The 25,914-nt window shown below is 43.7% G+C and overlaps 1 protein-coding gene and 1 pseudogene across 1 annotated transcript in view; both read right to left on the bottom strand.

The window, feature by feature from the left end:
* LOC109280960 (olfactory receptor 2AP1-like) overlaps positions 1–14,518 on the bottom strand; it is a 29,704-nt pseudogene extending 15,186 nt beyond the window's left edge.
* Positions 14,519–20,126: 5,608 nt separating this feature from the next.
* Positions 20,127–25,914, bottom strand: part of LOC109280963 (cytosolic phospholipase A2 gamma-like) — a 34,162-nt gene continuing 28,374 nt past the window's right edge. The window contains exons 11-12 of the mRNA XM_059731832.1: positions 24,694–24,862; positions 20,127–22,534 (exon numbers count right to left, since the gene is read on the bottom strand). Coding sequence (XP_059587815.1) covers positions 22,356–22,534; positions 24,694–24,862 — 348 coding nt within the window. The 3' untranslated portion in view covers positions 20,127–22,355. The remainder of the gene's footprint in view (positions 22,535–24,693; positions 24,863–25,914) is intronic.

The following is a 25,914-nucleotide window of genomic DNA, read 5'->3' on the forward strand; positions in this document are numbered from 1 at the left end:
TGGCACAGGCAGTTGGCAGAGCAGCCCTGGGGGGGGGGGGGGGGGCTCGGCAGGCAGGATCCTCTGACACGTGTCCTGGCTGACTGCCAGATCCTGCACTCTGGGCTTGCAGCACTGAGGCTGCTGGGGCTGCGTGCGTGGGCGGCCGGGCATCATTGTGAGTGGGGCCGCACAGGTGAGGGGCTGTGGTGCAGCAACTGCCTCGCTCCGGCCCCCCTTGGGCAGCGCTGGCTCACAGGGCTGCGCTGCTTGGGGGATGGGGATATGAAGTCATTTATTTCTTTAGGATGCAGAAAAACCTGCAGCATGCTTATAGGCTTGGTAGTGCTACGCTGGTTAGCACTACAGATGAAAGGGGCTTGGGGGTCATGGCAAGATGAACATGAGCCTTCAGTGTGATGCTGCGGCTAATAAAGCGAGCAAAACGCTGGCTTGCATCCACAGATCCTTGTCAAGCAAATCCCAGGACATCATTCTCCCATTGTAGTCAGCCTTGGTGAGGCCGCAGCTGGAGTACTGCATCCAGTTTTGGGCTCCACAATTCAAAACGTATGTGGAGAAGCTTGAGATGGGGCAGAGGAGAGCCACGCACATGATCAGAGGTCAGGAAAATAGACCTTATGATGAGAGACTGAGAGCCATGGGGTTCTTTAGCCTGGAAAAGCACAGGTTCTGGGGTGATCTGGTGGCCACCTATAAATTTATCAGGGGTGCTCATCAGGGTCTGGGGGAACATCTGTTCACCAGAGTGCCCCAAGGGATGACAAGATGGGACGGTCACAAACTCCGCTGTGACCAATTCAGGCTGGACATAAGAAAGAACTTCTTCACTGTCCGAGCCCCAAAGTTTTGGAATAGACTGCAGCCGGAGGCAGTTCAAGTACCCACTTTGAACACCTTCAAGACACATTTGGATGGTTATCTTGCTGGGATTCTCTGATCCCTGCTGACTTCCTGCCCCTGGGGCAGGGGGCTGGACTTGATGATTCTCTGGGGTCCCTTCCAGCCCGAATGTCTATGAACTAAACCAGCAGCTACCATGGACCTTGCAGTAGGGCTGCACATGAAGGGTCTTTCGGGCCTAGGACAGAGGGTGTAAAGGGGTGTTTGTCTTGGGTTATAATAACTGACTGGCCTGTGGGGCTAGCTGACAGCGCTGCCCATATGGGGCCCAAACCAAGTAATGGCTGGGCTGCCCCAGTCATGAGACAGAGACACCGGGACTGGCACCAGGAGACAAAAGTCCTAGTCCTGCCCTGACTCCCCCATTGGCATTTGAGTTTACACTTGGCATATGATGGCACATGTCAGGCTGTACCTTACATAATATGATTATACCTGATGGGTGGGGGTCCATATTGATACCACAGTATTATTACATAGTAATACAATGGTGATTTTGAACTGGTGAGTTGTTTTTAACTTCACCTGTCTCTGCCAAACTAGTTTTTCTATGACTAAAATTAATTTTGGCTCTATTAGCTACAGGGCCTATGCTACGCTCAAAAAATGGCGAATCAGAGGAAACAAAAAATTGATGCTGAGTGTCGAGTTTTCAAAGATAGTTGGAACACTGATTTTTTTGTTATTGAACAAAATGGGAACATCCTGTGTCTGATTTGCCAAGAGAAAGTAGCTGTCTGCAAGGAGTACAATGTGAAGTGACATTATTCTACAAAACATGCAAAGAAATTTGACAGCCTGGTGGGTCAGATTAGAATTGATCAGGTGAACTCTCTAAAACAGCATGACCGGGCAACAGTCTTTTTTCAAAGCTGCGAGACATAATTCTGAGGCAGCAACCAAGATCAGTTTCTTGATATCCGAGGCAATAGCTAAGAGAGGGAAACCACTGTCTGATGGAGAATTTGTGAAAGATTGGTTGGGCATGTTTACATCCGAGCTATTCCCTGACAAACAGTCAATGGTGGAGAATACCAGCCTTTCACATCAGACAATTGCTAGAAGAGTAGACAACATGGCATCAAACATCGAAGATTCACTGATGAAAAGACTCAGTTCCTGTCAGTTTTACAGCTTGGGGGTTGATGAAAGCACAGATGTGAGTGATACAGCTCAACTGGCAATCTTTGTACGAGGAGTAACCAAACAATTCCACGTTGTTGAGGAACTGCTCGACTTATGTCCAATGAAAGGCAAAATGACAGGACAGGACATTTTCAATGAAGTGAAACGTGTCTTGTTGAAATTCAATCTTCCAGAGGACAGACTCTGTGGTCTAACAACTGATGGAGCCCCTGCGATAATAGGCAAGCACAATGGATTTATCAGTTTACTGGTCAAGTCGGTGCCTCAGGATGTCATCACACATCACTGCATCATTCACCAGGAACAGCTATGTGCAAAGGCCCTGGAAATGAAACATGTGATGGAAAAGGTTGTTTCTACAGTCAATTTCATAAGGTCAAAGGGGCTTAATCATAGACAGTTCCAAGCATTTCTTGCGAGATAGGATCAGACCATGATGATGTTATTTACTTCTGCCAAGTTTGTTGGCTCAGCAGGGCAGCCACGCTAGCCAGATTCGGGTCACTGCTTGATGAAATTCAAACCTTCGTGACAAACAAAGGAAAAGATGTTAGCTTCATGGACAATGATGCATGGCTGAATGACTTGGCATTCCTAGTTGACATCACCAAGTAACTTGCAGATTTGAATATAAAACTACAAGGGAAGGATCAATTTGTCAACAGACTGTATGAACACATCCAATCCTTCATTCATAAGCTGGAATTGTTTCAGAAACATTTGAATAAAAAGAATGTCACCCATTTCACAACACTATTAACAAGATGTGCTGAGACGGTGAACCATGACAAGTATTCTGCAAATGATCGGCCATCTGCTGGATGAATTCAAACAAAGATTTGCAGCTTTCAGGGAACACAGCGATGAGTTGAAGCTGTTTGCAGATCCATTTGGAACGGACGCCACCGATGCTCCTGACACGTTCCAAATGGAACTAATTGACATCCAAAATAATGGTGCCTTGAAGAGAGCTTTTGCAGAACATGACCTATTGACATTTTATAGTCAATGTTACATGGCACTCTTTCCCAAATCTATTGAATCACGCACTTAGGTTTATTGCACTATTTGGCAGCACGTATTGCTGTGAACAGCTTTTCTCAAGAATGAAGAACATAAAAACAAAATCAAGATCATTTTTGCAAGATGGATATTTATCTGGAATACTCCACATCGCCACATCAAGTGTGCCAGCAGATATTGATAACTTGTGCAAGCAAAAACAATGCCAGGTATCACACTAAAGAAAGCAGTGTTCATTTTAGATGTCAGAAAGTTAATAAGAGTAGACTTGTACACATTGTTTTTTCACTGTTTTTGTACACTTACAGTGTGGATTGGAGCATGCTTGTTTTCTTGAGACTTGACAACAGTTGTATTGCCATCTGACTCTTTTTTTGCCTGGATAGTTCCTGTTGTAACAGAATGTCCCCAAATATAAACCTCACTGGATAACTGCGCTGTATGTTTGTTTAAGACTGAACAATATGTTCAAGAATAGAGCATGAACGATCTGGGCTCCAACGTAAATTTGGAGCAGGTAAAAATCTTTGTAAAAATACTGTCCAGTGTTTGGATTGTATTTGCTTCTGTTTCTCTTTGTGTGGGATTGGGGGTTCAACTTGTTACTACTTGTTAAAGATGTGTTACTAGCAAGTTATTAATTCAATAAAAGTCAATCTTCTTGAAGATTATTCTCAAAAATGCCCATATTTTGTTGCTTGGATTAGTTTCTACTCCGGCTGATATCTTTTCTACATTTGATCAGTCGGCTTGCATTATGCTTCTTTCATTCATTGAGACGTGAGTAGAAGCAAAAGTGTTTATTTTAGTCAAGTGCTTGGTATTATTTCATTCTTGCTTTTACTTTGTTTTTATTTTGGATTTTAAACCACATTTCCAGGCCCATTTCATTGTCACTTCCTGTAACTTCATTGGTGTCAAAGGTCATGTGACATCACTTCCTAATGTGATACCACTTCCTGTAAGGTCTTTGAATATGGCTCGCCAGCACACTGAGTAATAAAAAGTTTGTGATCTGGCCACACATTCAAAAAAGGTTGGACACCCCTGGTTTAGCACATCATTCTGCACTTTTGCCTAATTATTGCCTTCCATTTTCACTGAGGGTTTTTCCCCTCTCCTTGCCTCCCTCAGACTGGAACAGGCTCAGGTTTTAGATGACAGAAAGCATTAGTGTTTCTATGCAGGTTTGTCCATGTGGGATCTTCACCTCTGCAGTCCAGCTCCCTGACCTGACATATGCAGAGATCCCACTAAGTGTGAGGACAGGAGGTCCCTCAGAGCTGTGGCAACTTTTGGGATCCACACCTTCCCTCTTCCCCTATATTGTCACCATGGGATTTAACAGTGATCTGAGGATTATCCGGGCCATCCTCTCATTCCACCTTGGCTACTCACGGCCAATCCTTCTGAGTATCTCACCAAAGCACAGCCACATGAGGTGCCATGGCATGAATCCATGAATCAGGGGAAATTTCCACTGGAGATTAGGAGGAACTTTCTGACCATAAGAGTGGCCAGGCATTGGAACAGGCTGCCTAGAGGAATACTGTACACTTCATGCTTGAAACCTTTCCAAAGCAGGTTGGACAGACTCTTAGCTGGGACGGGTTAGGCAGGGATGATTTTTGCCATGATCAGGGGGCTTGATGAGATAACCTGGTGAGGTCCCTTCTAGCCTTACTTTCTGATGAGACAAGTCTACTCAGGTGGAGCCTGTCAGGTTTAACCAGTAAGGAATTGCACCTTTACTGTGTGGGGGAAAGCTCTTCCACATGTGTTGAAGAGAAAGCTTAAGATGTTTTGCTCTGGGGAAGAATTGGAATATAAAAACTGTACAAACGTCATATCATTGCATGAATCAATGGATCCCACAGCATCTGAATCTACGATAAGAGTCCAGGTCTGGTGACCCTGCCCAGGTACAGATATTCAAAAAGCCCAAGGCAGAATCGATCAGAGTTACAGTGTTTTCTGTAAGTGGTGTTGATTTAGATCCGTAATGAACAGAACACACATTTGCCCTTTGGGGGCAGGGGTGCAAAATTAGACCATGTTCTGCTATTTTTAAACCACTCTGTGTGTGCCTAACTTCTGTCTATGGCTGTAGACCAGTTTCCAATCACTTATACAGGTACAAGTATAATGTCTGTACCTGAACCCTGAGTCCAGGTGGACTGAGCAGGCAAGCCAGGCGAGATCTCTGCAGCCAGCCAGTCCCAGTGAAGAGAACAGGACAAGCCCTGCCTGGAACAAGCATCAGCTGCAGTCAGCCCAGAGCAGCAGCCTGTCCCAGCTGGGCTGAGTGAGGCAATCAGGGCTGCCAGTCCCAAGGGCACAGACAGGAGGGCTCTCACAGCCCTTGAAAGCCAGCCTGGCCTGCAATTACCTTGCCAGGACAAAGGTGTAAGTTCTTGCTCCTAACCCTCTGTGTGGTCGTTGCTGGGCTCATGGTGTTGAATCCTGGCTCCAACTCCAGCCTCTGATTCTGGTTCTGGGCTCTTGATTCTGTTCTGACCTTTGGCTCTGGATTTTGACTCCGATCCTGACTAATGCTCAGCTTGCTGTCTCTCTGGCTAAGGCTCTGGGCCCTGGTTTGCTTTCACTTTGGCTATGGCTCCTGAATCCAGTTCTGATGCCAGATTCCTCCATACCCCGGCTTCCTGTGAGGCCAATTGGTATTGCATGAGTGCTTTCAAGCCTGACCAAGACTACCCACATCCCAGGTTCCCAACAGAAGCAGGCTGTGAGAATTTCAGTAGGATTTGTGTTTCAGGAAACTCTTTAGGTTACAGAGGTGATGCATCAGAGGGGTTGTAGTAATGAGGTAGGAGAGGAGGGAGCCAATGGTTCCCAGGTGTGCATGCTGCAGGAAGCAGGGGGTGCTCCATTAGATTACCTGTAGTGAAAACAGTTCCAGCTGGTGCTCAGCACGATTCCTAAAGAGAAATCTGGGGGGTTCATATGGGGAGGGAGAGGAGCAGGAGTTAGAGTGAGGGCTGATCCAATACCAACTGGTGAGTGCTAGAAAGAGCTTTCCCCATGCAGATGGATACCCTTGGCCAGTCCCCTAGGCTTGTCCCCTTTCCCTGAAGTTATAGACTGTTTTGTCCTTTCCCATTTTAGCCTATTGGGAAATGTTGAAACAGAGTCGAAACAGCGAAACATTTTGACTTGCCTTGTTTTCTTTTGAGGCTGCTTTAGCTATATCTGTTTGATTTTGATTTTCCTATTTGACCCCAAAATGGGTCAAAACAGCATCAAAACAAAACTGGTTGTTTGGGGGGAAGATGAGGGTGGGGGAAGCCATGGACCACCAAACCATGTGGCACCCACAAGGATAGCCCAGCCTGAAGAAGGAGAACATTGGGAACCTGCAATCCATGGGGAGGCCAGCAGTACAGCACAGGTAAGCAATAAGCAGGTAAGCAATAAGGGGCCCTTTGGGCATCAGAGCCGGGGGGCAACAAAGGCACCAGTCACAGTGTTCAAGTGCCTATACACTAATGCTAAGAGCATGGGGAGCAAGCAGGATGAACTAGCACTCCTGCTTGCAGAAAACACCTACGACTTAGTAGGGCTAACAGAAACCTGGTGGGATTCTTCCCACGACTGGGCGGTACACATTGAGGATTATAAACTGTACAGAAAGGATAGAGTGAGGAAGAGAGGGGGAGGGGTTGCACTCTATGTCAATGAGCGATATACATTGACCCTTATCAAAATGGAATTGGAGGAGGAGAAAGTAGAAGGATTGTGGGTTAGGTTACATGAAGGTCAAGGAGAAAGGGATTTAGTGGTAGGGGTCTGCTACAGACCCCCACACCAAGGGGACGAACTAGATTTGGGGCTCCTGAGGCAGCTCTCGGAGACCATAAAAACTAGGGAGGCGGTAGTCATGGGGGACCTAAACTACCCGGACATCTGCTGGGAGACGCAGACAGCAAAGTCCCACCGTTCACGCAGGTTCCTATCCTGTGTACAGGACCTCCATCTGATGCAGGAGGTACATAGTCCCCCTAGGGGGAATGTCTTACTGGACCTGGTATTGGCAATGGGGGACGACATGGTAGGAGACCTACAGATCGGTGGTCACCTGGGGGACAGTGATCACCAAATAATAGAATTCATTATAAGACGTCGAGTGGGTAGAGTAACTAGTAGGGGGAAAGTGCTCGACTTTAGGAAAGCTGATTTCAATGAACTCAGGCTTTTAGTCAAGGACGCACTGCAGAGTAAGAGTTTTGAAGAGATGGGAGCCCAGGAAGGGTGGCTGTGCCTTAAGGAAATGATCCTTCAGGCACAGAGGGAGACGATCCTGATGTGGGAAAAAAGGGAGAAAGGGGCCAAGAGGCTTCCTTGACTGACCAGAGAAATCCAGAGCAGCCTATGGGCTAAAAGGGGGGCATATAAAAAGTGGAAATGGGGAGAGATTACTAAAGAGGAGTATACCTCCTGTGCTCGCGCTTGTAGGGAAGCAGTTAGACAGGCCAAAGCTATCATGGAGCTGAGGATGGCATCCCAAGTTAAGTATAACAAAACATTGTTTTTTAGATATATAGGGAGTAAAAGGAAGGCCCAGGGTGGAATAGGACCCCTACTAAATGGGCATAAGCAATTGGTGACGGACAGGGGGGACAAGGCTGAACTCCTCAATGAGTTCTTTGTCTCAGTGTTCCTAAGAGAGGGGCAAGACAAGTCTCTCACTGGGGTTGTAGAGAGGCAGCAGCAAGGCACCAGACTACCAAGTGTAGACCCTGAGATGGTGCAGAGTCACTTGGAGGAACTGGATGCGTTTAAGTCGGCAGGCCTGGATAAAGTCCATCCGAGGGTACTGACAAAGCCATCAGAAAAGCTAATGGCACTTTATCGTGCATCAGCAGATGCATGACGAATAGATCCAAGGAGGTGATACTTCCCCTCTATCGGGCACTGGTCAGACCACAGTTGGAGTACTGCGTGCAATTCTGGGCACTGCACTTCAAGAGCGATGCGGATAACCTGGACAGGGTCCAGAGAAGGGCCACTCATATGGTTAAGGGCTTGCAGGCCAAGCCCTATGAGGAGAGACTAGGGCACCTGGACCTCTTCAGCCTCCGCAAGAGAAGGTTGAGAGGCGACCTTGTGGCTGCCTATAAGTTCATCATGGGGGCACAGAGGGAATTGGTCAGGCTTTACTCGCCAAGGCGCCTCCGGGGATTACAAGAAATAATGGCCAGAAGCTAGCAGAGAGCAGATTTAGACTAGACAATAGGAAGAACTTCTGCACAGTTAGAGTGGCCAAGGTCTGGAGCGGGCTCCCAAGGGAGGTGGTGCTCTCCCCTACCCTGGGGGTCTTCAAGAGGAGGTTAGATAGGCATCTAGCTGGGGTCATCTAAACCCAGCACTCTTTCCTGCCTACGCAGGGGGTCAGACTCGATGATCTATTGAGGTCCCTTCCGACCCTAACATATGAATCTATGGTGGTGAAATTCAACACGGCCCCACTAAAAATGTGCATAAGTACCATTTTGGAACTGGCACACCACTCGTATTCCTTTCCCTGACACATAGTGGCTACTTACTGAAGAATAACTGAGGGCTCTTGTTCACCTGCGTTATTTGATTAAGAAAGTGCAGTGGGCTAAGCTCTAGCCTGCAGTTCTTGTTGGGATCACTTTGAGGGCAGGGGGAGGAGGCTCACTGCCAGCATGTGTTACTGTGAATAGTTTCCCTAGGAAGACCTCCATGTGCCTTTTTCACTCCAGGAGCAGATGGCAGTGTAGGCCTGGCAACAGGCCATAGAGACTGTCCCTGTATTGGGTGTGTGTTGTCCCCAGGTTAAGACTCTAGTTTTGTAACTCTTTTGTTGTGAGTTGGGCCCTCTGGGCCTGGGGGAGGAAGGATCTGAGAGCTTTGGTGCAAACTTGCAAGTTCTGGTGTCAGCTTGGATTCTTGCTGTCTTTTGTATCTGTGTGAGCCCTGAAGTATCCTATAAATGTGGCTGAAAGCAAAAGGGAAAAGCAGCTGCAAGTAACCTCTCCTACGTCCCTCCCTTCCCCCCAAACACTCACGATACTGGATGATGCTTTATTTTCCTCACATGAATAGATAAGAGCCCATTCTTGATAACTGAAGCAGTTCTCTTGGCAGGAAGCTTGAGACTCCACAGAAGCTTTCTTGAATTGGACACCTGATCTGACAGCTTGCAGAAGAATGAGTCAGAGGTGGATGTGGTTCTGGGTAGCTGTTGAACTTTTTGAAAACTGGGCCCTCAGACAATGAAGCTGTGAGTCACCTTCAGCCTTGTAGTACGTCTCCTGACAATGCCTGGAGGAACCCTGATGTAGTTGGGGAGCTCTAGGGAGAGTCTTGTCACAAAAATAAAAGGACCTAGAAATCCCTTTCTTATATTTGATCTTCCACTGTCTCTTCCACTGTCTACCATCCCTGCAGTTTTCACCCTGCTGCGCCTTAACACACACAGGGTCATCTATGTCACAAGTTTTGCCTGTCAGCAGCTTGAGGTGCAGCTTCCCCCAAAGCCCTACACCTATCTCCATGAAACTTGGCAGGCTTTGTGGCCTCACCAGGGGCCACCATCCCTGCAGTTTTTGCCATGCTGTGGCATAACACATACATGTGACATGAGTTTTGCTTTCAAGAATTTGGGCTGCAGTTTCCCCCAAGCCCCTGCACCTATCTCCTTGAAACTTGGCAAACTTTGTGTCCTTACTGGGGGCTACCATCTCTGGAGCTTAGAGTGCACTGTGGCTTCCCACATACACGTGACATGAGTTTTGCTTTCAAGAATTTGGGGTGCAGTTTCCCCCGAAAACCTATACCCATCTCCTTGAAACTTGGCAGGCTTTATGCTATCAGCAGAGGCGCTTTGGAGCCAATTTGGCTGAATCAAAGTGGGAAACCAATTCGGAGTTCCAAATTGAATCGCTGACATCCAAATTAGCCAAATCCAAATGCAAATCAGATAGTTCTGTATTTGCACAGGCTGAGGAGGGAAGGTATGAAAAGCCTCTGAACACCTTCTGTCTGGGGTGCTGTCATAAATCACTTAGCCCATCTAACAGTGAGATTGTGTGGTAAGAAGGCCATCTCTTCCAGTGGCCAGAGTGAATGTAGAAGGATTTCTTTCCATTGTGACAGCTCTTGGCAACTTGCTGTTGGCAAATGCAGGATGATCACATCTGTGAAAATGGTGGTGGCTTTGCAAACTGGGGAGAGGGATGGGAGCGTTAGAGTTAGGTGCCAACCAGGGCTCCAATCCTCTCCAACCTACCCCAGATTTCCAAACAGAGTGCTTTGCAGCCCACCTTGGATACATCCTTACTGCTGCTAACCCTTCTCCCTGAAGCCACCAAGGCAATCACAAGTGCCTTGAAATAACATATGGAAAGAGTCCTCAACCAGAAGATGAGAACTATCATTCCCTTCATTGTCTCAGGAGCCTGGATTGATTGTGAAGTCTCCAGATATGGAATGAAAAAACGTTTTTTGAAATTCATTTTTTACCACGGGCCATGAATTTTTAGCCAAGATTTGCTGTGTGTTTTTTAGGGTCAGATATTGGCGACTCCTACATGTGTTAAGGTGGAAACAGTTAAGAGCTAAGGTCTGAGACTGAGGCTCATTGAGGTCCCAGGTACAGGAGGAGGAGAGAAAAGAGAAAGGATGAGTTGCTTGCAGACTTGGCTATGTTATCGTAGAGGAGAAATGTAGATGCAGGAGCCTGATGTGCCTGGATGGAGAGCCCTTGGGCAAATGACTATAGAAATAGCCAAAAGTCAATTCATCTAAGAAAGCAAGGAGTTGAATGCACAATCTGCCATTCATAAGGGACATGTAATGCAGGCATTTGAAGATTGCTAGATACCTATCATAAGACATGGCTGCAAGGAGATAGCATTTGGTAGTTGCTAGTAAAGCAAAGAAATAAAACTAAGTTATACATCTGCTGACAGTGATGGTCCTGTCTCCAGTCAGGAAGCTGGCCAGCATCCTTGGTAGGATGTTTGAGGTATAGCAGGTCTCCAAGGACAAAATACCCAGGAGGAAGTACATTAGTGTGTGGAGGTGATGATCAGCCACAACTAGTGCAACAGTGATGACATTCCCAGAAATGGTGACAAATGTAGATAATTAGGAATATGAGAAAGAGAAGAATCTTTTGTACAGGGAATTTCCCAAATCCTAGAAGGAGAAAGTTGGGGGAGAAAGATCATTCTTTTAAACCAAATTATATAGCAGGCACAAACAGCTGCTTCCTCTTGGATCTCTCCCCAGAAAGATATGGTGGGTCTTCACCCTGTCCGTATCTATCACCGGTTTTAATTAATAAACACTAAGAGAACTTCTAAAGGTATATGAATAAAACGGTTTATTAAATCGCAACAAGCAACAGGTAAGTAAGCAACACATATACACACCCGGTTCCCACAATGACCATTACCAATACAACAATATGATATTTTCTCAAGGATGGGGTAGACTTTATTGAGGGAGAGGGGAACTTTATTAGGCTCGTGTCCCTGCCTCTGGTCTCCCAAGTGTGGTCTGCTTCTCAGGCACCTGCTCAGTAGGGCTTACCTTCCCCTCGCAAACAAGGAGTAACCCACAACCTGGACAAGAGTGAGGGAGAAAAGAAATGGGTGATACTTACAATGGGAAGTAGAGGGCCACTGCTTTATGTGATACACACACCCAGAGGGAAAGAAACCCAGGGAGCCAACCCCATCTACCTCCAGCAAAGGTTCACCACAATGGACGGAGATCAATGGAGCCTCACAGGTCACTGAAATCTAGCATGGTGTGCCTCCACAGTGCACCAGCCAAAGAAACCAGGCACTCTATCCTAACTTTCACTCCAGTCTCTCACTGGCAATGCAACCACCAATTCCCTCATCAAACACTCTCCTCCAATCTCTCGGAGCTTCTCCGCACCCCAAAACCGCACACAGATCTCTCAGTCTCACACACGCTGACCTGTCAGTCAGAGCCCCCTTTTATATGGGTGGTGCACCCCATTCACTTGGGCTCTGCACTCAGCATGTGGGTGTGCACACACCACTCTATTCCAGGGCCTCTGCAGGTAGCATCACTCGGCATCTACTGAGCCTCTACCTAACATCACTCGGCAGGGTGTGCCTCTACTCAGCCTCTACCTAACATCACTCGGCAGAGGGTGTGTCAGGTAGAGGGCATCTGCTGACCTACTTAACAGAGAGTCCCATGATCCAGGCCTGAATTTGCTCTCAACAAGAGAAGTTCTTTGATTTTCCCATTCTGTCTCTGCCATGGATTATATCTTGGGAAAATAAAACAAAGCTCATGATATAAGTCAAAGAAGGTCAATTTAAATTTTAGCTCAACTGTGCGAGTGGCATGTTTGTCACTTTTATTTTCTAAGCAGCCAAAGAGCATCAGGTCCCCTTGACTCATATTTTCTCTAGGAACTTGTGGTCCCTCCCCATGCAGATGTATTCTTTTTCATACCCTTTCCTTAATGTAGTCCATGTATGCCTTGGGTGTAGGGTGTAGTAGGGTGACCATATGGGACACCCAAGTTAGCAGTGCTGCTGCTGCAGCAGCAAGGGCCAAGTGGCATAGTGCAGTCCTGGTATTAGTAGTCAGACAGCTGAGAGAGTCAGTGGCCCATTAATGACCCAATGTTCTTTACTTCACAGGTATTAAAAATCATCTCCCCTTTTTAATGGTTTTACCACTAATCAAGCTAACATATTTTAGGGCAGTTTTGCTGTTTGCTAGGGCTTCCCATTTCACAGCTTGTGCCACTCCACCTACCTGCCCTGTGCCCAGGATGCTCATTTACTTTTTCACTAGCTGGCTGGGACTAGCCTCCAAAATCCTGGACATAAGGTCACCCTAACTTAAAGGTAGGTGGAACCGTCTCTAGTAAAGGAGGCTGTTTCTATTCTCTCATATAGGAATTCCAGTCTGTGCACAAATTGCAAAAGCTATAGTTACAGAGCGTTGTGCACAGGAAGAGTAAACAGAATCTAGCCCTTGGTGCCAATGAAAATCAGGCTTGGAGTACAGGAGAAGGAAAAAGGTTACTAAACTTTGAAGGATAAGTAGAATATGCAAGAGACTGCTCTAGTAAGCACATGTAACCCAGAGAGATTACTCTTGGCCCACTGTTGTTCATCAAATTATTGTTTTTCAATGAAAAAATGCTGTTTTGCTTTCTCATTTTAGTGATTTGCAATATCTTTTCATTACAAACAAACAAAAACCACCTGATTTAAACTACAATTTATCCACAGGCAAAACAAAACAAAACAAAAAAAAAATAAGGAAGGGGAAATTGAACAGTAATTTAGTAGGAAATAAAACAAACAAGCTGAAATACTGAAGGAATGGAAAAATCCCCCCATTCATTGCTTCCCCTCCACCCCACTCACAGAATTTTCCTATTTTCCTAACATCTGCTGAACCCTGTGCACTCCGTAAAGCAAATTGCTGTCTCCTACGTGATCACATTAGAGACATCCAAAACATAATAGAAATGACTCCATCTGAAGTAAAACAATTTCTAGCACAGCTATTCTATTTGTGCTGTAGAATTGACTCTTCAGTCTTTGTGCCTCACCAGGAACAAACAATAATGCATAAGAGCACACAAGTTTGAAAATAATGCTGCAAACACATTTCACTGATTCAAATGCATCTGAGCATTCCCTTCTTGAGAACCACACAGTACAAAGTTCCCTATATAGCTTGTACATTACTCAGTACAGTCACTGATTCATGCAGAAGCAACTGAGCCAAAGACAGGACACTTGTCTATATATGACAGAAACTGGAATAAATAGAGGGATGGTAAGTCACACCTTTAGGTAATTTAGTACTAGGCTCTGTATGACACTTTTGTTTTGCAAAATTACCTTTCCATTTAACTTCAAGTTACTCTTATTTTTCAATTGAAAAATAATGGATCCAAACAAGGCAATCAACAGCTCTTATATCAATAATTAGGATTCCTTTTTTTTTCCATACGTTTCCATAATCTTTGGATCAGACATTTTGTAATGCTGGAACAAACTGTGCCCTGGAATAAAAAAAATGTCCAGTGGTGCGGAATTGACTGGAATTTATTAATTCCCCCCCAGTTGCTGTCCTCCAGGAATTATATATGACAAATGATGGAAAACTCATAGCCAGACATAAAATGTAACTAGACAGCTGTTTGTGTCGGTTTAGCTATTAGAAGGACAGAACCCTAGATTAGGCAGCATGCATGCAAAAGATAAGGTAAAACATGCATGTATTTTTATATATATTTACCTCTAAGGCAGGCATTGGTATCTTTTTACTCAGTGGCCTTTCAGAGTCTTTGTGGCCAGTAGCCATCCACACTGTCTTTGTGAACTGCAGTTCTCACAGGAGAAGAAAGATGTAGGCATGACAGGTTCCTCTGATTCTTTACTCTTTCTTTAGCTCAGTTTATGTCATAACCAACTCCCCTTGAAAATCACTCTGATGTGTCTATGCAGATGCACTCCATGAGCAGGGAAACTCTCCCTTGACATTTTTGTTGGCTGTCAACTTTATTTATGGAAAACATAAAGCTAAATATACTTTTTCCTTTTTCTTTTCTGGCAACAGTAGAGATAAACTCTAACCTCCAAGGGAAAGCACAGATGGAGAATCTCTACCCTTACAGGGGGAACAGGCATAGGATTCTGCCACTTACAAAGCAATCAATCTCATGTTGGGGCAGAATGTTTCTGGTGTCAGATACTGCATTAATTTTGCATTCAAGCTGTGTTTCATCAAGAAGCTGAAGCACTTGCATATATGTGAGCATGAAATTCTGCTGACTGGGCAAAAAAGGTGTTTTGTAATCATGTTATCTCATGTGAGTTGCCCAAAATAGTCAGTCCAAAGTTTCCCTTCTGAAGGAATGAAGTGGATATGACATAGATATGAACTTTATGACATTTTTGATATAGCTCCTGATGAATCTAAAGGATTGTGGGGATTGCATGGTTTAGAATTTGTTTTTTTTTCTTATAAATTACATAGTCTATATAACATCAAGTTGTTTTTTTAAGCCTTATTGCCCTTGTATTTATATGCCTTTCAGTATTTGTTATAAAATCTATTTCTTGTGTAATATTTTCCTTCCCTTGTTGTGTTTATAATAGGGCCAGGATTGCACATGATATTAACTTTTAAATAATAAACAATATATTTCTTTGACACCTAGGTGAAATCCCAGGCTTAAGTGGCTGAAGAGAAGTAATGGATTGGAAGTAGCATTCAATTCAGTTTGCTTATTTGTCTTCCTTTTTGGACCTTCTCTGGGGCACAGAAGCCAGGCTCTGACCAGACGGTGCTTAATTTACATTTTAAAAAGAAGGGGCCATAAAAACAACACCTGACTAGTCAAACTACTGGAAGCAGAGAGACTGTATATTGGATTATGAAATCTCCATGTCTGAAAAGATGCACATATTCTCCTGATCTTATTTAGGCAGAAAGTTATATGTATAGTGTCTCATATGTTCTCCTCCCCTTCCAACCCAGAGGTGACATCTGTGACTAGCCAGAGTTAAGCCTGCCTTGGAAGCATGGTTTTGTCTTTAGTCTCCCTACAGGAGAGGTTGCAATCTGATTAAAGCAGGTTGGCAGGAAAAATTCCATGAGGGCCTGGTAATGCAGTCAGAGAAGCTGGCTAAGGAGTGCATACTTGGATTTAAAGTGCAGGATAAGAACAGGTTATTGTTCTGATATTTTCTTCTGCTGCTTTATTCTTATTTCTCTGTCAGTATCTCAAAACATGGCTACTATTTTTAAATGTGTGCTTTTGTTTTTTCTTAATAAATCATATCTGTTATCTTTTTACACATCCAGCAGGTTGCCAATTCAAGAAAAACATCTTGTATTGAAACTCTGCAAACTTTTTTTACTGATACAAAGTTTTAATTATACATGATTTCATAGATTTCATAGACATTAGGGCTGGAAGGGACCTCGGAAGGTCATCGAGTCCAGCCCCCTGCCCAAAGGGCAGGAAGTCAGCTGGGGTCAGAGGATCCCAGCAAGATAAGCATCCAGTTTGCTCTTGAAGGTGTTCAATGTAGGTGCTTGAACCACCTCCGGTGGCAGGCTGTTCCAGACCTTGGGGGCTCGGACAGTAAAGAAATTCTTCCTTATGTCCAGCCTGAAACAGTCTTGTAGTAGTTTATGACTGTTCAACCTAGTCGTCATCCCTAGGGGCGCTCCGGTGAACAAACGTTCCCCCAGATACTGGTGGTCACCCTTGATAAACTTATAGGTGGTCATCAGATCACCCCTGAGCCTGCGCTTTTCCAGGCTAAAAAGCCCCAGGGCTCTCAGCCTATCATCGTAGGGTCTGCTTCCCTGACCTCTGATCATGCGCGTGGCTCTTCTCTGGAATCTCTCAAGCTTCTCCACATCCTTTTTGAATTGTGGAGCCCAAAACTGGACGCAGTACTCCAGCTGCAGCCTCACCAAGGCCGAGTACAAGGGGAGAATGACGTCCTGGGATTTGCTTGAGAAGCATCTATGGATGCAAGCCAGCGTTTTGGTCGCTTTACTAGCCGCAGCATCGCATTGCAGGCTCATGTTCATCTTGTGGTCAATGATGACCCCCAAGTCTCTTTCTTCCATAGTGCTAGCCAGCATAGCACTGTCGAGCCTATAAGGATGCTGCGGGTTTTTCTTCCCAAGGTGGAGAACCTTGCATTTATCGGCGTTGAACACCATCAGATTCTCGTTCGCCCACTTGCTGAGCCTGTCCAGGTCAGCCTGGATCACCCTCCTGTCTTCTGGTTTGGATGCTTTGCCCCAAAGTTTGGTGTCATCGGTGAACTTGGCCAGTCCGCTTCTGACTGCAGTGTCCACATCATTAATGATGATGTAGAACAGTATGGGTCCAAGGACAGAGCCTTGGGGGACCCCACTGGTCACAGGATACCATGATGAGTGACTTCCATCAATTACTACCCTCTGGGTCCGACCACGGAGCCAATTTTCCAGCCAGTGGATTGTGGTGGACCCAAGGTGACAATTGGCCAGTTTCTTCAAGAGGTGATCATGGGATACCACATCGAAGGCTTTTTTGAAGTCAAGATATATGACATCAATCTCTTCTCCCTTGTCCAGGTGATAGGTCACCTGGTCGTAGAAGGAAATGAGATGTTTTACATAATATAAATATAAGACTTCTGCCAGGCTCTACCCAGCTGTCAGGCCCCAGTTAGAAAGGCTAGGTTCAGATTTAAGGGTTTGACATTAGCCATAGTAAAAAAGTTTGCTTGTAAAAGGTTTACGGGGAAAAAAGAAACAAACCCCCCAAAACCCCAAAACAACAATTGTTGGGTTGGCAACCATGCTTGACTGCAGCAATGGTTTTATACTGTACTGTCCCTACTTACCAGGAGCCTCTACTCACCCTCATGCCCTAATGACTTCAAGTGGGCCCTGCACTATGCTGTCCCCCAGCCCATTTTATAGTCTTACCCCTAATGGCCCCATTCCTTCTGTCCTGGAGTAGAACTCCAGAGCAGTCTACCTGTGACCCAGCAGTATTACAGGCAGCCTGGCACATGGCAGCAACAGCACATGGCTGAGAGAATGCTTCCTGCATGGTGCTGTGCTCCCACTTGGACACCAGGTGGTACTGCTGTGTTCTGTCTGTTAGAGCTTCCCTCAAGCTGAGGCTGCTTAGTGTTTCTATTGATGGCTGAAGTCTTTTAACTGATTTTACTGACAGCCACTTTTAGCCTGGATTCCTTTTTTTTTTTACTGACAGCCAGTAAATTTATTGACAGTTGGCAACTTTGCCACTTCACACTGTACAACAACTGTGATTCCATGAGAACATAAGAATTGCCATTTACTAGGTCAGACCACAGATCCTTGTTGTCCAGTCTCCTGTGTCTCAGTGGCAGAGGATGGATGTTGAAAGGGAAAGTGAACAGGGTTTGAACAGGGATTTTTCCCCCGTTTCTCTTCCACTTTCATCCTTCAGCATTTAAAGCCTAGGAAGTTCTAATTCAGAAGCTGTACCATTAACTGCCATGCTCAATAGCTACTCTTATCCCTTTTCTGCACGAATGTGCAGTCCCTTTTTTGAATCTGGCTAAACTATCGTTCACAACATCTGGTGGCAATCAATTCCACATTTTAAATTGCATTCTGTATGAAAAATAACTTCCTTTTGTTAGTTTTCAACTTACTACCTACTAGTTTTATACTGCGATCCCTAGTTCTTGTATTGTGAGAGAGAGTAAATCATACATTCCTATTCATTTTCTCTTTACCATTTATTATCTTATAGAACCTTATCATGCTCCCCTTCAAGCATCTCTTTTCTAAACTGAATAAGCCTACGGTCTTTAGTCTCTCCTAACATGGAGTCCCTCTGTACTGTTAATCATCCTTGTTGTTCTCCTGTAGAAATCTTCTAATTCTTTTATATCCATTCTGAGGTGTGGGGACCAGAATTGGGCACAGTATGCAAGGTGTGGACACATCGTGGATTTCAAAGGGGCATGATGATACTTTTAGTTTTTACAATTCCTTCTTTAAAAAATCCCTAATTCCTTTTGAAGAAAAAATTCCAGACCTATTGATCATATAGCCAGGCCTTCTTTATGGAGGAAGAGATCCATTGTTTTCTGAGTATATGACTAGAAAAGGGTATATTTCCTCTAATTAAAATTAGCTAAATTAGCAATTTGTTACAGATTGTGGCTGAAAGCCATGCTCCTGAAAACAACATAACAAACATACAACCATGATATAACTTTAAGCAAAAATAATGGATAATGTAAATATAATGATAAAATAGGGCCAACCGTTATAAAAGCATATCCCTACTCCTAAAATAAACATAATAAAAGACAAATATGGTAATGAATCAGATCATAAATCTATACAAGTGTTGTGCATAAGTCCAAAATTGATGGAGTAAAAAAATAAAATAAAAATCTCCTCTGCAAAGGCCTGGCAAAGCCTGATGAAGCTGAGGCACTACAGGCCAATGAGTTAGCCTCTGGTACATCTCAGCTGTTTCCCAGGGGTCAAAATGCAAACAGCAGAGATATGTTTTAGTCAGATGGTCATGCCAAAGGTGTAGAAGCGCTCCAGACATGAGTCTCAAAGGTGCACCCAGGCTGCATCTAAGGTCAAGGCATGTCAGTTCCATGTGACTGTCTTTTAAGAAAACCGGAGAAATGTGAACTATACTGAATTATTGTTATGATGTGGATACATAATTGAATAGAATAACTCTAAGCAGAAACTAGTTTCCTTCTGGGAAAAAAGAAAACCCCAAAAAACAAAAACTACTTTCCATATGTTTAGCTTGAAGAATATGTGATTAGGGGGAGACAGGAGATCAGTCTTGAAATATCTGAATAGCTTGAAATATCTGATGTGCTGCCATAAAAATGAGGCGAACAACATTTTTGCCTTGCTCCAGAGGCAAAGACATATAGCAATAGCTTGTATTTGCAGCAAAGTGTAGGGATAAACTAGATATCAGAACAAACCTAGTCACTCTTAAAGCAGTGAGACTGTGCAGAAGACTACCTAAGGAAGTTGTAGAAACTTTTTCACTGTCGTTTTTGAAAAAGAGGTTTGATAAGTATTGGTCATGTATTCTTTAGGACTGGAGGCTACTGTGAGGAGCAACATTTGGAAACCTAGGGGACCATGAGAAGAACAGGTGGAAATTGGAGAGGACCTGCCCAGCAACAGGAGGATGAAACCAACAATCTGCAACTGGCTTGGCTTCAAAAGAGGATTGAAGTATTTGAGATAACTATGAAGAGGGGACGATGATAGGATGATACAGGATTCTGTTTCTGGCCCCTAGATTGCGAAGTAGAGTGGAAGGTGTCTGGTCATCACATGGGGCAGGAAAGAATTAATTCCCGTCCTCTTACTACAGGTATGAGGGTATTTTCACATTCCTCAGAAGCACTGTTTATCCACGGAGGAGATTTTAGGGGTCTGAGGGTTACTTTTGACAGTTCATGTCCTCAGTAAAATGAGATCTCTGATTCAGCAAATGAAAAAGCAGATTTTATTGAACTTCTAAAATTAGGAACATTGAGATCTAATAATGATTAACACAATATTTATCTATATATTTGTACTATTCAAGTGGAAATAATCAGCCTTTCAATTTAGAATCACTAGATCTTAACATGCTAAGAATTTCTAAATGGTAGTTGGCTTGTTAGAGAGATCTGGCCTAAATTCACAGACTAAATTCTAAATGGCATTGTAGCTTCATTAGGTCTGTGGATGGGAACCTCAGCAAAGGATGCCAGAGGAACACATCTCAGAATCCTGAGCTACCTCTGATCCCCATTTTCTAGTAGAGCCCTACAACATTACTTGTTCAGAATGAGACACATGTTCAAAAAAATGATGTTTTTGTTGCATATTATGTTGACCTTCACAAATCAAGATGTAATGAAGCTAGCCTTTCCTAGAATGTTCTGTCACCTATAATTCCCTTCCTTTTATATGACTTCCTTTAGGCTCATTTATGCTAATTTGGCCTAACTTAAATTGATGCAGGCAAAAATCACTAAAGCTACTATAATGCAAGCTAAAAAGATTCAAATTTAACACACAGATTTATACAGGCAAATTTGGGGATTTTCACTGTGGTGTGCTGATGCTCCTGTTGGAACTTAGAAAACTCAGCAGTTCCTGCCTAAAGGTCTTGCTCCTCTGCCACATTTAAGATAAGCAGGTAATTTTATCCCATGGTCTAATTTGGATGGTCTATGGCGGGTTTTGCCTTCCTCTGTAGTGGGGTAAGGGATCCACTTCCATGGATAGTCTGAGTGTATTTTAACAAATTATTTCTTGTCCTTGCAGGGGCAGGACATTGACTGGTCAAATCACCCTTTGGTTTTCTCTTCTCCAGACTAAATCATTCTAGCTCTTTTAGCCTTTCCTCATAAGTTATGTTTCTTAGACGACTCATTTTCATGTTGCACACTATTGGATTATTTTCAATTTGTCCACATATTTCTAAAAGTGTGGTGCCCAAAAACTTCGACACGGCACTCTGGGTGAAGTCATGCCAGGGCTGAAGAAATACTTTTCCCCAACTTGGAAGTGACACCCCTCTGAGTACAAACCAATGTGCCAGGCTCCTATTGAGCTTATGGTCTGCTACAATACCCAGCTCTCTTTCTGTAATGAATCAAATACAATCTGGCAAATTATTGTATTTGTGCATACAAGTTTTCCGCGACTTTGCACTTGAACCTAATGAATTTCATTTGATTAATTTCAGATGACTTATCCTGTTTATCAAAGTCATTCTATATAATAATCCTACTCTCCTGATTATCCTGAACAAACTATTTTTTCTTACTTCTCTAACCTCCATTTCTCATAGTCCCTGTACTGTTTTAAGAACTAGGGGAAATCACCTTGGCTCTTACATTAGGTACATGCGCTACGGCAGGTTATTCTGTGATTCAGTAATACAGGGTGCATCTACATGTGCTCCTGACTGCAGTATTGTAAATCATTGCGCAGCACCTACTGCTACTACGCAGTCCCAGTGGCACACTGGTAGTTTTAGATGGTATGTCACCAGAGCGATGAACTACAGTGATGTCGTATTGGCATCAGGGTTTATGCATGCCAATACTATATTTCTTTAGTGACAAGCTATGTTGCTGTAGCTTGTTGCTACGGTGACATAGCACCTCCTGTAGATGCACCCACAATGTACAATGGAAACAATGGCATGGGCTTTATGGATTAAATGTGCAAAAATATTTGCAGTATGTTGTTAGAGACAGTCAAAGAACACTGAGGTACGAACGAACAAGAAAATTCATAAAAACAAAGGTTGTTATGAGCAGCAGTCTAGAACATCGTCTCAGAAACTTTTAGAAAAGAAAGGCGTTACTTTTGAGAGAGTAATCTCAGGTTTATCACTAGCATAATTAATATATTGCTAAATTTTCAAGAGTATCTACATTGCTAATGAGCAGAACCTCTTTGAGTATCTATGTGCAACCACATCTTCTAGGTTATTGATTGTGAATGCTTGCCTGTAAGTGAGATAAATGACTGCACACACATGTATCTTCTTTCTACTTATTTCCTGATGACATATAAGTTGCAATATAATTTCCTTTAATATTTTGTAGTCCAGTGGAACCACAAAAGCTAGTATTTAACTCCAGATGTCACGTATGATATCTAGTATCACAAGTGAAATTTGTAGCTGTACAAAGATTTCCTGTAGAGAATTACAGAGAATATAAATTCTTCCTATTAGAGGAATCCATGATGTGTCTTATCTCCTTTAAGATGTTGTCTTTGTTGTTTGATACATTTAATTTGGCAGCCTGAAGCAATTTGCTGAAATCTTCCTTATTGTACGTACAGCGAACAGATTTGAATTCAGATCTTGAGTCTGTGACATGGCCTATAAACAAAAGAAAATAAAAACATTTAAGTTATTAAAAAGAGGCTTTTACTATTGCTATGACTAATGTCAGTGAGAGCTGTTATGATTACAATTTATTATTATAACCTTTTCAGGCTTCCAGTCTGTCACAGCTTAACATCCATAACTGTCAGCTCTGTGATCACTACTAACTTTTTTCCTTAAGTTTCTTGCATCATATACTCCACACTCACTGCAGTGCTCCAAGGCCATGTACAGACATCCCACTTTTATCTTTTTATTTTTATCCCACTTTTACAAGTGATCGGAAACCAGTCTATACCCATAATAGAAGTTCAGCATACTTAAGCTAGGGACAGAAGTTATACACAAACCAGTTTAAGTGATCAGAAACTGGTTTAAACCTGTAACAGAACAGAAGTTCATTTCATATAAACGAGTTTCAAAATGGCTTAAATGGATTTCAGATAAACCTGGTTGAATGTAGTATTAGACATATCAAGGGTAACTTTTATAAATACAAAGATAAACTAGAATGTGAAATGCTTAAATGTATTTTACCACCAGGTCAATTTAGCTCAGTGTCCTTGTACACATAGCTAGAGAACATACTTTGTGGCATGTTAATTTATATCTGTTCAAAAACTTGGCAGAGTGAAATAGCTATGAGGAGATGGTAAAAAGATTTCTCAGAGCAATTTTTAATGCAGTCCCTGCCTTCTGTTTCTATTAAAAGAAAATCCCTGTGACTTATTGCGTTTTGTAGCAGCAATCAGAGAAAATCTATTGCAGTTGTTAAGTGCAGTAATTGCACCACTCTCAAATGAGAAATGACAGATATTCTTGGGGGTAAAGGAGTTTCAACATTTGAAGATGCATATCAACTTCTATAAACATCCCTTGCTTGAATAAACATCCGCCTATAAAGTTGAATAAACACTGCCTATAAAGTTGTTGAGGGGGACCATCAGGCAATGGGAGAGTTCCTGTTCCTCCGAGCACTACTGGGGGTAACAAGGAATAACAGCCATAGGTTGAATGAAAGTAGATTCAGGCTAGATATCAGGAGGAACTACTTCAGTCAGGATGGCTAGGAGCTGGAACCAACTTCCAAGGGAAGTGGTGCTCGCCCCTGCCCTGGGGGTCTTCAAAAGGAAGCTACATAGCCACCTAGCTGGGGTCATTTGACCCCAACATCCTTTCCTACCCATGGTAGGGGGTTGGACTAGATGATCTGCTTAGGTCCCTTCCGAACCTACCAGCTATGAAACTGTGAAACTATGATTTGGGTCAAACCGGTTTATGGAACTTCTGTCCCAGACCCCTTCCTGGTTCAAGTTAAATCTCAGTCCCCTAGCATCCCAGCATGTTTTCTAGCCCTGTGCTGTGCTGTGCTGTCTGTTCTAGCAGAGAAGGCTTGGGGGAAGGGGAGAAGAGAGGCAGGGACTTCTCCCCCCAGGCACACCCTGGCTGGGGGCTGGGGCCAGGGAGGGGGTTAAACCCCTTTTCCCCAAAGTACAGAGTTGCCCTGCCCTGCTAAACTTGCTGGAAGCTACTGCGGGCTGCTACTGTGGACTACAAGTCCCAGAGGCATCTGGAAGCAGGAAGAGGAAGTGATGAGATACCCCGCATAGCCCTGCTTCTGTGATTCTAGATTACAAATCCCAGAGACCTCAGGGGCAGCAGAAAGAAGAACTGCCAGAGAACCATGCTCTAGCACCTCCTGGCGCTGGATTGAGCCACTGCAGGCATGTGGCTTCATATCATGAATCAAGGTAAACGCGTATCCATTTTTTCTCAGTTTAATCTTTGCAGTTTAGACTAACCTGCAAAGACTGAATCAATTTACCCATGGGCTTTTTGACTGTCTGTACTTAGCCATAGACTGGTTTTAAAATGGCAGAACACGGTCTAAGATGTGTCACCCACTGCCCACCAAAGGGTGAGTGTGTTTTGTTTGCTACCACTGCAAACTATGCTATTTACAGAAAACCACATAGGTTTGATTCTGCCTTGGGCCTTTTGAATGTCAGTATCTAGCCCAAGTGCATCAGAGACTGGATCTTTCATTGAGAGCTTCTGTATTTAATTCCTGGCTTTCCCAGTGAAAACCATACATAATTGTGTTGAAGTCAAGGTAAATGATGAGCAGGTCAATAACAGAAAAGGAGGTTTACCTGGAACGTTCACTTTGTTGAAGAGGGGGAAGTGCATGACAGTGGGGGCATTCTCCCCTCTAAAGATGTAGACATCAGAGGGGTTATTCTCTTCCCGGAGCAGTTTCTCATCTACCTCAGGAAATGGGATGCTGTTTTGTCTGCAGTATTCCACAGCTTGCTTGAGTGTCTGGATGAGAGAAATATGACTAGGATGTTTAGCAGGACCACAGTGCCCATCAAGTTAAATAATCAGGGCTTTAGATATTTAAAAATGTAAGTCTAACTCCCTTTTCAAGGTTTCTGATCGATTGCCCAAGCAGAAATTATGCACCCTCCTCCTGGATTAAAAACAAAAACAACAGCAGCCCTCTTTTTGTAAAAATCAACAATTGTCTACCTAAAGAAATCAAACAGAAAGCTAAAGAACTATGACTTTACCCCTCTGGGAATTTCAGTAAGATTTGTGACCCTAAGTACCTCAAGCTTCTTTGAAAATCTCAGTCCCTGGGGTTAAGGACTGATAAAACATGGTACAGCATTGACCCCCAAGTGCCAGCACAGAGCAGAAGGATTCATTGCTGATGTCTGATCTGCTCAGAAGTTAGGAGAAGTCTTTGGTAGTAGTTCAGTAGAAGTGGTTTTCTCTAGCGTGTAGCATGACTGAGCTTAGCGTGCATCATGACTGAGCGGAACCCAATGTTCTGCTGTTCAGACAAGGTGTGAAACAGATCTTTGCTACTGTTGATATGATCATGAGGGAAAACTGTCAAAACACCCTTTGAAGTCAAGTACTTGGCTCCTATTTATACCAAAAGACATGAATTTTCTTTTGTGCATTTGAAAATATGAACCTACAGCTGTTATCAACTACAGAAAAGAAGCTTGGTATAATTGGTGATCACTAGTGAACATTATAATGTTGGTCAAATTACTATGCAGTGGGTGCAGCTACACATGACGCTATGTTGCTGCAGCAATGCACTATGGCAGTGTAGTATCAGGGGGCACAAACCATGACACTACAGCTGTGTTGCTGTACTGACATGCTTCCTTGGTATAGCACATCACTACGGCAAAGTAGGGGAGAAAAATAAGCATGTGCCACCAGCACAGTGCAGTAATGGCTGTTACTGTGCTATCATTTAGTACTTTCAAAAAGAAGTACTAAATGATGGCACAGTAAAAACAGCACCATAGGGACACATGTAGATGTGCCCTGGTTGCATACGTCTATTGGTT

Source organism: Alligator mississippiensis, chromosome 7, assembly GCF_030867095.1.
Source record: "Alligator mississippiensis isolate rAllMis1 chromosome 7, rAllMis1, whole genome shotgun sequence".
NCBI classification, from domain to species: Eukaryota; Metazoa; Chordata; order Crocodylia; family Alligatoridae; genus Alligator; species Alligator mississippiensis.